The following is a 12,557-nucleotide window of genomic DNA, read 5'->3' as shown; positions in this document are numbered from 1 at the left end:
CCTCCTTCCCCAGCGCTGGCACTGATGGAGGGGCATTTCCTGCTAGGGAGGGAATGGGAGTGATGGGACGCTCCATCCAGACACAAAGGGAAGGAAGAGGCACCTCTCCACTCAGACCAATGGACATACTGGTCATTCCCTGTTGGTCAGTCCATGGGCCTCCAGTTTGGGGTGTTGCCTTGAGAGGCTTTGGTGGTAGCTGACCTCAGTAGTGGTCAGTGTCAGCTGTCTGGAAATCACCACCGTGAGCCACCAGCTTTGGCATTGAAAAGCGTCTGTTCAGTTCTCAGATACTATGGGAACTTCCAGTTGAACACCTTGGATGAGAATTGCTACATCCACCCCACTGCCCCATAATCTGGCGTGTGATCTATGATGCCTGTCTTTGGAGAGCCCTTCATTGTGCCCTGAAATCAGGACTGAAGATACCAGGGGTGATTCTGCTCCTATAAACAGCAGGAGGGTACCCCAAGAGGGTCCTCTTGTTTTACCCAAGAGGAGAGAGTGGATGCTATGGTCTTGTACGGAGCGTGGCTCTGGCCACTCTGGGCAGTGTGGCTGAGACTAAGGCACCCGGTTCTGCTGCAGCTGAATGAACTGGATCTTAAAGTGCTTTCTGTCAGATACAGCATGGAAAAGCTGAGTTGGATCTTCTGTAAACCAGATCTAGAGTTAGTTCGGATGGTTTATGGTGGTGAAGAATTGCACCTCTGCTATCCCGTTTCCATGGAGCAGCATTCAGAGTGGTGGGGTGCTGGGCTCTAGAAGGATGTGGGGGATAAACTACCATGGGCATTGCAGATAATGTTGAACTGGCTAATGCACTGGGGCTGCTCCAAAGGTCAACGTGGCCGCTGTTGTAGCTCCTCCACAAGTAATCTCGGTTATGTAGGTGTCATGGTTGAAACCCAGCCACCAACTAAATACCAAGGGAAACACCATGAGAAATAAGGCAAGGATAAAAGGTGGCTTTGCCCAGTCTATGCAGGTTCCAGTAGTTAGCCAGGCCTCCTGCACTGGGCTAAGCAAGTTATTGCAGTGTGGGTAGGTGGAGTAGCATTAGTGGTATGGTGGGGAGATGCCACCATGGCAATGCATGTCTGCCTCAGCTCTGGAAACAGCTGTGCTGAATGGAATGCCATCATTCCTGAACATCTGGGAAGCCTCATCTGTGACCTCTGGGGTAAAAAGCTGGTTTTCAAGCCTCAGACTATTTAGCCTGTGTAGATGACGGCGCTATCACCAGTGTCTCCCTATTGTCTGGCTGTTCCTAATTCTCCTTGTAGTGCCTTTGTGCAAGCTCATTTATCTGATCAAAGGTTGAGTAAAGGTTGCCCCCAAGGTACAAGACCACTATTCATAATAAGGCTGTGAAGACTGCAGACAAGGCCCCAGCAGACATGGGTTAAGACTCCTTCGGGGAGTTTGGTAGAGCTTAATTCCCTAAAACTATGATCCTGACCATTGTACCACTGTTGCCTTAGTTAGAGGCAAAGGCTCCCTTTTTGTAAGGTCTTATGTCAGCTCCCAGGCTCTTTCAGCTTTCTCAAGCAAACAGAAGCAACAGGCCATGCCCCACGGAAGCCACAAAGGAGATTTTCATTTGTTGAGGTCTTATTTTCAGGAGATTTACGGGAGAACATGAGCAAACTGAAAAGAACAGTGAAAATGCACAGGTAACCACAACTGGGTGTAACCACGTGAAACAGAAACCAGGTGGATTTCATCGAAAACTCGTTAAAGGTGAGTTTAAGGTAATGAGGCCAGAGCACATACAATGCAATAGTTAATTCTAAAAGGCAATTGAAAGTCTTTTGCACCAAGGAAGAAACCCAAACCAAGCATTGTTCTGAGAGCATCAGCAGTATCAGGAGATCAGGTGAAAACCGAATCAGTGAGGAGGGAATCGCCCAGCTGAGGCATGGGATAGCTGTGCTATTCCCAGGCTGGGATCTGGGCTGGAGGCTGAAGTGGTAAGCCCTACAAGACAAGAAATCATTTTGTGAGGCTTGCAGATAAGCCTGGACGTGTCTGTGTTGTACATGCAGCCGATGGGAGTCATCTGATGGGCTGCAGATGTTTCAGCTGAGGCCATTGTCCTGCTCTGCCACATAGGGCTCTGCACGTAAACCCCAATCCGCTAATGTAAGGCAGTAGCTAAGATGAAGCTACCTGCACTGCATCTACCCAGTGGGTGGAGAGGAGCAAGGAGTAGGGGTTTGAGTAGCACTTGTTAGGACTCCTCTGGAGCTGTGAAAAGCCCCGGTGACATTTATCAAGGATCTTACTTACAATTCTTCACTATTTCTAGCAAATCACTGCAGGAAAACCGGGTGAGTGTGAGACGCAGAAACGGGGTTAGAATAAAGAAGCAAACTGAGATTTTTATCACCTAACACGACCCCCTTCCGTTCCAAACTTGGAGGGTCAATCTGTTGAAAAGGTGGAGGAAGATCTCTGAGGCAGTGCAGTGCTAGGAGGGCTCAGGAAAAGTGTTTCTCATTCACAAGTGCAAGATGCAAGCACTGGGAAAGGTGCCAGTTGAACCTGATTACATTTGTCAGGTTAATTAAAACCCCACGGGTTCAGAGAATGGTGAAAAAGACGAATTAGCAAATCAGGAAACGCATCTTTAGCAAAGGAGTTGGAAAGCTTTTTTATCAGAGCAGATTTCCTTATCAAAACACGCTCCTTTCATGCTCTCAGAGGTGGGAAAGCTGCTACCCTGACGGTCCTGGGGCTCACGTTTTTGTGGTTCCACTTCTCAAGCTTGTGCAATAGAAGCCCTTTCAGCCAAGGGTTTCTCACAGTTTCTTTCTTAGGTGCCAGTGGGGGTTTCCTTCACTAACCTGCATCAGCACTAGCGTGTCTCTCTACTTCGTGTGCTGCATGCGTGATCTGGAAACAGGTAGGGTAATGCGTTAGACAAGGGAGGTGAGATACATGTGTAAAGGATCATTGCCTGACCCAGTGGTTTGCAAATGCCTTCTGGTTTGGGGGTTGTTTGGTGTTTTTAAGGAGACCTGGCTATACTCCTAGTCAGAGTAAATGGTAAACCAAGGGTTCCTGGGCTGGAAGAGGTGGGGACTCTCAAGGTACTCCTGGTCCTAAGCTTTCTTTTCATAGGTATTATCATAGGAAAAACTGGAAATCATATACAGTCGATGCACAGACAGTGTGAAAAAAGCTCTAAGTGTTAATCCCAACACAGTGTTTCTCAGCCTATGCCTCATCAGATACGGCCTTTATCCTGAAAACTTCAACTGAACAACCTTAAGTAATACAGCCTGATATCAGAAGCTTTCCATTACAGCCAGTATTGCTCTAATATTACCTGCGAACTGGAGGGATATTAAATCACTTCAGTTTGTAGAGACAAAATGAACTTCAGATCAAGTCAGCAAAAAGAAGATTGCATCTGCCACCAGAATTAAAATTAAACTTGGAGTAATTTAAGGAACATGAGCTATAATTGTCTGTCCATGTCCTATGTAAATTATACAGCCAAGTTCCTGATGACTCCTTCCCATTGCAGAGCCTTTGAGGAGTGAGATTATGGATATAAGCACGAGCTGGTGAACATCAAATTTGTCTCATTCCAGCAACAGCCAGTGGAAAATAGGTGTCCTGTCTTCAGTCATGAGGTGGCTCTGGCTACCAACAGAGGGAAGACACCGGGTCATCAGACCTACAATAGACTTTGTGGAGGTCTACCTTAGAGACAGGTAGCAGCAGACCATGCTTTGGTGATTTGCATGTAGGAGGATCCTGCCTTTCTGGGGTGGAATTCCCACTGCAATCCTCTTGCTATAAATTAGGATATTTAGACATAGTTTAATAACATTTCAGAGCTATGCTTTTAGGTTGAGCACAGTTTCCATTACAAGCCTCATACAGAGTCATTGCCTTTAGGACACTGAGAGTACGAGTGTGCTCAAATAGAGAAAGAATGCCAGCCTCCTGGGGTTTTATTTCCAGGTCTGACTGTATCTCCCAAGACATGATGTCCACAAGATATCATACCCATTTGAACACAAATAACAGCCACAAATCCACCTTCAAAAAGCCTTTGGTATGAGCATTATAATGTTGAAAAAGTGGTAATAGCTACTCAGAAGCATTTCTTGAGCAGACAAAGGCCTTGACTTTCACCAGGGACACTGGATGTGTCCGCATGGCTGAATGGCTGGACTCTGAATCCAGAATTCCTTCTGTTTTAATGCTCAGGAATGCTCCCCGTTTGAGATGCTGTCACATATTAAACCCAGCCAAACATGGGTCAGTGGGAAGACAACAACCCATAGCTGCTAAGGCTCCTGCTAAACCTGGCCCGGATGTTTCGTTCAGGCCTGGCAAAACCTCCAAAAGAGGCTCCAGTTGAGCCAAATTGCCATAGATACCACTATGGCTCAACCCAAGTCATGCAACTGAGTCCTACAATGCTGAAAGTGTTTACAGTGAGGCTGACCTAAACAAGCACCGTCGCTAACCCAGCCAGCTATGATATCTCTACGTTACGCATCCCCTGATTGAAGCAGCTTGGTTCTCCTGCTGCAGGAGGGTACCACACTCTTGCTCACACGGCGGTTTCTGTCCCACAGAGCATCAGCTACATGGTGAATGTGTAATTTCAGAGTTAGAAGTGATTTAGGGATCTTAGAGCCTCCGAGGGCTCAGACTGCCCAGGTCTGTGCTGTGCCTGCAGGGATGGAGGGAGGGCTGGAGGCATTCGTACAGCTCTCCTTGGCTCACACACCCACTAGAGCAGTGACTGCACTACAGGACCTGGAGACCAACAGAGCCAAGACAGAAGCAGCAAGAAAGCATTAACTGTGAGACCTGTCGTGACCTAGTTGGAGTGGCAATGGCTCATTTCTAGGCACAGAAGACATGTAGACATAACAGGGGTGATAAGTGACCATCAAGGTTCTCCTTGGCATGGGTGTTAGGCTGTATGTTGCCATTGTAAGCCTTGGGCTGTCACATGGATGAGAGCTGCTTGATTGCTAGGTCTTTGTGCAGTGGAGGTCTGCAAAGGTCCAAGGACAGCAGCTCCTCACCTCCATGAGAACCTGGCTTAGGGCACACCACCCTGAGCAAGGAGGGTGCAATCCTGCAATAAGGAAGTCCCCAGCTTGTGGCAATTGTCCCTTTTTCTATTGTTTGGCACTACAGAACAAAGATTGGCTCTATCACATTTGTAAGAGCCTTTCAAGAAGCCACAGGCTGCTGTTGAATTGCCCTCAGCATCCTCTTGGCCAGTTTAAATAAGCCCAGGTCCCACCAGCTTTCCTGCTGAGCCATGTACCCCAAATCCTTTACCGCCTTGGAAGCACCCACTGGCCTCTCTCCAGTTTCTCTGCTTCCCTCTTGAGCTAATGCAGGGCACTCCTCAACGCAGTGTTGCAGGTGCCCCAAATGCCAAGCAGGCAATGACAGCTGCCCTCAATCCTCCTCCCAGTGCAGCCCAGCACACAGCTCGGTGTGCCAGAGATGAGCCCAGCTGTGAGTTCACGTTCCTGTGGGTAACCACCGTCACCAGCTCTCTGCCTGCGCACACACACGGCTGTACCAGTGGGGTGTGAGGTTTCTACCTGACCCCATCAAGGTGAGTGTTGCTGTGTAGCTGGGAAATGGGTGAACCCCCTGGCTGGCAGCCTCCAGCATCCCCAGCACCCCACAACCAAGAGTAAGGGGTGGCCAGAAGTGCCCCCTGAATTCCCAATGCTCTTACATGGGGTGCTTCACTTTGTCAAGTGTTGCTTTTAATGAAAGCTTCAAATGAGAAGCAACCAGTTCACAATCAAACTGTCCCTTAAAAGCTCTTTGGGACCACTTGCATTTACTTCTGAGTTTAGTTACAAGAATGGTAACTGCTCTAGTGGAAGGTGTCCCTGCCTGTGAGAGGGGATTTAGAACTGCATGAGCTTTAAGGTCCCTTCCAGCCCAAACCAGGCTGGGATTCTGTGATTTCTGGCTTAAGGGCAGAAACACTTTTAAGTCTTTACGTGAGTCAGAGCCCTTCTCCCTGTGTTCATCTGCCTCCGGGATTGTGTTGGCACTGCAGGACGGAGTGGATCGCTGGGGCTGGGGCACTCCTGGGTTAGGTGTTGAGGGAACAACACTTCCTGATATTTAGGGGAACGCACACATTTCTCACTGCTCTGTGCTGTTGTTTTCTGGGATCTTTTTGAAGCTGTTACCGAGCTCAGGACTCCACCACACTGCACTCTGCCAGGTAGGGGACAGTGAAAACTAAGAGATGCTACCTGAGCATGCTAACACTGCCAAGACCCGGCTTCACAAGGAGAGGTGAGGGTTCACAATGCTGAGGTTCACAAGGCTGTATGGCTTCAAAAGCCCTCCTCTGGCAGCGACTGGGGCTGCCCATACGCGTGTGCTGTGCAGTACATGCAGCATGAATCTGACTTCCAGCTTGTAATGTTCTCTTTCACAGCATGGAATAACCACGTATTCCCCCTGGCCACGCCTAACTATGGGAAAATCATAGCATCCCAGCCTGGTTTGGGTTGGAAGGGACCTTAAAGCTCCCCCAGCTCCAACCCCTGCCACGGGCAGGGACCCCTTCCACTGGAGCAGCTTGCTCCAAGCCCCTGTGTCCAACCTGGCCTTGAACACTGCCAGGGATGGGGCAGCCACAGCTTCTCTGGGCACCCTGTGCCAGCGCCTCAGCACCCTCACAGGGAAGAGCTTCTGCCTTAGATCCAACCTCAGCCTTTAAACCCACAGGAATGCCGGTGGCCGTTATTTATTGACAGCTCTGATCGGGAGCCGCGCATCACCCCAGCATCTCTCCTCATCACCGCCGGCCTCACCGCAACTGCCGGGTACCTTCAGGCAGGCTTTGGCACATGCAGACTACAGCCGCCGGCGGGTGTGAACACCCCTCAGCAGCGTCAGCAGGAGAGGATGGGGGGTTGTGTGTCAGCCTTTCCAGGTCGGAGGTTCGTGTGCCAGGACAGGCTGCTGGTGGAGCCAAACCAGGAGCCAGAGCAGCACCTCTGGGCTTGCGTGGCAAGCGCTGGCATCTCTGTCCCTGACAAACCCCACCACTGTCTTCGTCATTTTTCCCTAGAACTGAATGCATTTTAAGCTGTAGGAAGTTTATACAAGGGGTCTTTTCCCTCCTTTCTGGTGCTACAGCAGCTGGATTTGCATCAGGAAACCCACTCTCATGTTCTGATGCTATTTTGCTCCTTTTGAATAAAGCCTTAAGGGCCACATGCCTATAGCAAAACACAGCTCCAGGATATAGATGTTTTGAACCTTCAGAGAACGAAAAAACCCCAAGAGTGCCAAGAGAATGAAGGCTCCCATTCATCCCAGCAAGGTGAGATGCTGAAAGCTAAAGCAGACAAGTTACATGTCACCTCAGACTACATCTGCATGCAAATGGTTTTCACTTACAGGGTTTTCTTAATGAGGAAGCAACTCTGGGGCCAGTGAGAACATGTTTATAAGTTTCTATCTGCCTCTTCCTAGGGGCCCAAGGCCACTGGGATCCGCAGCCAGCTGCCATAGCCTTCAGCTTCCCCTGAAAGGATTTCTGAGGGATAGAAATAAGATTTAATAACATGACAGCCAAAGCCATCCATTCTTTCAAGTCATCTGCTTAGAGGCTACTGAATGCTGGATGGGAAGATGCACTTGATGAGGGTCACAGTTATAGGCAGTGACCTGTTATTACTCTGTCTTGAGGAACCAGGAGAGGAGTAGGACTGATTTTTTACTCCCTGTTTACACCAATGACTCCCAGTCTGGCTCCTTTCTCCAGGTGAGGGACACACCGGAGGGTTTCAAGACTTCTTGTTGAACGATGCTCATGGAAGAGGGAAGCATTTGGTGTTTTCTCTCAGTCCATGGGTGGAGTTTTCTCCCTCATTGTCTTTTTTAGCCCCTGCCCATGTATTGGCATCCTGGGAGTGGTTTCGAGTTGTTTCTTGGGCCATAGTATCTCTGTTAGCCTGCACTGGTGTCAGGGTCTGGCCATGGGCTATATTTTCATCTGAATTCTCTCAGGACGTTACCAGAAAGCTCTGGCTCCATCCATCAGTCCATCTAAATGCTGGACCTCCAATGGCTCAGACATGTTCTGTTGTCCATGCTGCCACTGGAGTACTTGGGACTGAAAACATGACTGCAAGTGTGATTACTGTCACTACCATCCCTTCTGCTGGCATCTGGCAAGGCTTTTGACATGACCCATGGTTGTGATACTAACCACTGCTCCCCTGCACACTTTGGTTCCATCCATGCCATTCCTGAAGGATCAGGAAGAGCAGCAGTTCCCTTCTCCATGGCCTCACTACATCTCTCCATCTCTTCCTTCCTTGCCTCTCTTTTAGCAGCAGCAACCCAGACCAAGTGTGTTGGACACAGATCAGAGAAAGCTTTTGTTGGCTTCAGCTCCTCTTGTCAGCCCTCTCACAGGCAGCATTTAGGTGACCTTTTCCCATCTGTGCCCCATTTGTTCCTTTTCACTGCTGTAATAGGATGAAAGCACATGAAGAAGGGTTGGACCTGTGGCAAAATACCACCCCTGCTCACGGAAGGTTACGTCTACACTCCATGATACCCCTGGACCTTGCTCAGGTGTTGACCGGGGAAACGCCAGTTGGTTGGGGACAGCATGGCAGGGAGTTGTTAGCAATCCATCAGGCTGGACTGATGGGCTTTGCAGCCCAGTGGCTCCACCTTCCTGCTGGCACCAGCCTGGACACTGCACATCTGTATTCGCACCACAAAGTTCTTCCCTTTTCATGCCACCCTCCTCCCTGTGCCAAAAGCCTCGCTGCCTTGCACGTAATGTTTCACCACTGAGGCCAATGGCCTCATGACAGTGTCAAGCTGGAGGGCTGCTGTTGGGTTGTGCTCTAGATAACACAACCAGATGTGCAGCATCCTTCCATGGCTCCTCAATAAAAACACAACTCAGAGCAAAGCCTCAGCAGCACCATCTTTGTGCTTTTATCCCTTCCACCATACTGTCACTGGTGTCGTGCTTCCTGGCATTGTCTGACTGCACTATGGAGCAGCTGGATTATTTCAGCTGCCCCTAAACCCATTTACAAGGTGATGAGGCTTCATTCTCACTTCATTCTCTTTTCCTTGTGCACATTCAGATGCTTCCTCATCTCTGAAGTTTTTCCCAGTTGTCCCAAAGCAGGAATGAGCTGTTTTGATTTTGCTGCCAAAATATTTCCTATACAATAGAAAAATACCCAGGAAGGTTGCACCAGCAGGACCAAGCACTATCTGTCAGCAGTCTTGGGTCCTGCAAGAAGAGCAGTCTTCCTGAAGGTCCTGTATTCAGCAGAGATGGGTTTAGCTGAGGATAAGGAAGCACTGATGAGCTCTAGTCCAGTCTGGCCTGGAGGGGTGCAGGAGCCCAGTGCAGGGGACTGGGCTGATGCTCTGCCTTGTCTTTGCTTCCTTCCTCCTGTTTTGGGGCATATTGAACCCTGCAAGTAGGATTCATCCCCCAAAGTCAGTTCCATGCCTACCTATAGATCAGAGGATCAGCAAGGCAACGGGAAAAGGATGCTTTCTGAAAGAGTGTTTATCATGCTAGAGCACAGTGCACGTAAGACCCCGGACCCACAGAGCTGTAATTCAAAGCTTACAGTAGGACTGAAGGAGATATTTAATTCTGTGTGCTATGGGAAGCATTGTCTCTGCCTGAGCAGTCGGGGAGCCCTGGCCCAGATATTTCTGCTCTTCAGCTCCCTCAGCTTTCAAAGCCCTTCTAAAACCCTATGAAAGGCCCTCAACCCTAGTGGGGCATCTCGACACATCTTTTCAGTGCTGCAGAGACTCTCTGGCACTTTGATATTGCCAGAATCTCCGAAACCCATGCACGATGCAGATCTATTGAATGGAATTCTGCAGACAGCTTGTTCGACTCCCTCCTTTCCCATAGATACTGCTTGCCGTGCCCCCGGTCTTTCTGTCTTACATGTCCTCTGTATTGTTCATTTGGGCTGAACTTGGAGGGATTTTGGAGAAGGCCAGGACCTGGGGCAGCCACCTGCCTGCAGCATCTTCTCCTCAAAACAGGGAGAGACATTTTGTTCATGGGGATGTTTTTGCTTCATGGGGAAAAACCCAAATCTTTTCATCAAGAAGATTTCGGTTCCTCACCCTATGAGTCAAACCCCTCCTTGATTCAGGCGTTAAATCCTGTTTTATATCAAAGCCTGAGGCAGGGCAGGAGCTGGTGAGACCCTGGGAGAGCTGATGTCACAGCAAGGTATCATTGCCCCATGCAGATTCTTGCCTTTAGATCCAGCCATGCAATTTTGACCTGGTCTACAACCCACCGCGCGCCCCTGTTCAGCCATGCCGGTCCCCAGATGAAGGGGAAAAGGAATGGAAGGAATCAAAGTGATGCTGCCTCTGTTTCAGTAGGCTCCCCTGCCCCAGGCTTAGGTCCTGAAGTTAGGCAGCCACACTCAGAGCGAGGAAATCATTTAATTCTTCAGGAAAACCTGCTGTGATTTAGCCATTTCATGAACCTGCGTAGCTTTTAAATGCTTCCTGAGCTTGGACTTCTCATTGTATTCCCAGTCTTTCCCTACTGGAAATGCACATTTTCATGCTCAAAATCCACGGTAATAAGTAGATTATTAAGAAAAAAAATCAGCTTTTCCCTTTTTGCTTTCTAAATATTCCCAGACATGGCAGTCCATTCCCAAGTTCACTCCCACCTACTTCTTGCCATCTCCATGTTGGCACTGAAAGGATCTAATTCGGTGATAATCCAGTGATAATAGAAAAGACTTTTCTGGAAAGGTGAAAACAGCCCAAGAATCTTAGTTCCCTAATTCCAGCATCTCCCTCTTTGCCATAATAGATCATTAGGCTACAGCCCCTACCTGGCACATACAGAAACTTAATGAGATATATTCCAATGAGAAATCCCACACGAGAAAGAGAGAAATTAACTGAAATCTTCTGTTATGCAACTCGCTGTCTGCTGTGTTTCAATGACCTGAAATATTTGATTCTGGATTTTTTTTGTTCCGATTACATTTTGTTCATATATTTATGCATCGAGTGTCATCTTTATTTGCAAAATAACTAACTCAGGTTACTTATCAAGCCCATTATAAGATAGAGCCAATTGTTTTAAAGATGATTTTTATTGTTGGTGCAAGGAGCGAAGTGACAATTCCATCATTCAAAGGAACAAAATCCATCTTGGAGGAATTTTACTAAGGAATATTTTCTTCAGGTGCCATTTGCGTTCTCAGCTTATTTGCCGGACTAAATTCACATGACAGAATACAACAAAAGAAGAAAAAGAAGTCCAAAAACTGTAGCAGCCAAAAAGAATATAGAATTAATGGGGTATTTTTTTAAGGATTGATCGCAATTTAAGGGAATTAAGAAAATCCCTGCTACGCAGTCATACGACAGCCAAAATTCCTATTGCACGAGAAAATAAAACCGCATCCTTTTACATCCGAAACAAATGTCTATGGCTACAGGGACGAAAATGGAGAAATTAAAGAGTGGTGGGGAAGACTCCATTTGTGCAAAGGGAAAGCTAAACCTTGCCCTTTCAAAATAACCCCCAAACTTTCCATTCTTTACCAAATTGGAAGAAATTATGCTTAGAATCAAACATGCAGTTGTGGCCAGCTCAGCAGGGCAAAGGGTGGGAAGGAAGGAACACGCATCCACACAGATCCCATAGCTAATAATTCATTAATTCATTAATCAAAGAGGGGAAGGGGAGGGGGGGGAGGGAAGAAATCTTACCACCAAATTGGGTAACCGGCTAAGACCTTTGTGCCATTGAAGAGAAAAGACAAAATTAGTCCAAGCAGGTGGTAATCCATTAGTCCAGGCTGGTGCAAGGGGTGAATCTCAGCGAAGTTTTCAGAAAAACATGAAGTGTGAAAATGAAGAATCCCCCTCCTCCCAGGAAAAAAAAACAAACCCAATAGAAATCAATTCAAAACACAAGAGTTAAAGCAAGTCCCTGGTAGTGCGGGTGACTTTCTGCCTTGTCAGAAACACACCTCTCCAAGCCTTTTCCCTGTAGATCATCCAAAAGCGTCTATTAAAAAGTGCAGGGCTTGGGGATGTCAGCAGGCAGCCAATCAGACCGCATGGCCCAAGGTAAGGGATGAGTCTCAGCTCAGGGCTGTCAATCACGCTCTCCTCCCCCTCCACCCCACAACTTTGTTCCTCGCTTCCACAGACAAACCCTCTTTGCAAGAGACTTTTCTGGGGCACTGAGATTTTGGGTGTTGGGTTGGGTTGTTTTGGGTTTTTATTGTTGCTCTTTTATAATTTTTTTTTTTTTTTTAGTTTCTGGTTTTAATTTCACTTTGAAACCCTATTTTTTTTGCTTTTAATTTCACTTAGAAACCCAGGATGCACCGACTTTGCTTGTGGTTTGGCGTGCCAAGGCTTTGCAAGGTAAGGACGAAGGGTGACTGCGATTGCACTTAATCTCACGGTGGGGGTGAGATAGACAACTTGTTCTTTAGATGGAAAGGGAGGTGAACATTAACCCTTGCAGGAGG

At 47.9% G+C, this 12,557-nt stretch overlaps 1 protein-coding gene across 1 annotated transcript in view; it reads right to left on the bottom strand.

Moving 5' to 3' along the window:
- The window catches only part of WNT3 (Wnt family member 3), a 30,178-nt gene extending 18,054 nt beyond the window's left edge, over positions 1-12,124 (bottom strand). The window contains exon 1 of the mRNA XM_061475931.1: positions 11,785-12,124. Within this exon, the coding sequence (XP_061331915.1) occupies positions 11,785-11,864 (80 nt within the window). The 5' untranslated portion in view covers positions 11,865-12,124. The remainder of the gene's footprint in view (positions 1-11,784) is intronic.
- Positions 12,125-12,557: the final 433 nt, after the last annotated feature.

The sequence above is a fragment of the Pezoporus flaviventris genome, unplaced genomic scaffold, assembly GCF_033815535.1.
Source record: "Pezoporus flaviventris isolate CSIRO_AGI_PZ_B2104156 unplaced genomic scaffold, CSIRO_AGI_Pfla_v1 ptg000091l, whole genome shotgun sequence".
Taxonomy (NCBI): domain Eukaryota; kingdom Metazoa; phylum Chordata; class Aves; order Psittaciformes; family Psittacidae; genus Pezoporus; species Pezoporus flaviventris.
Note: the sequence above shows the minus strand (reverse complement) of the source record. Positions and strands in the feature narration are given on the sequence as shown.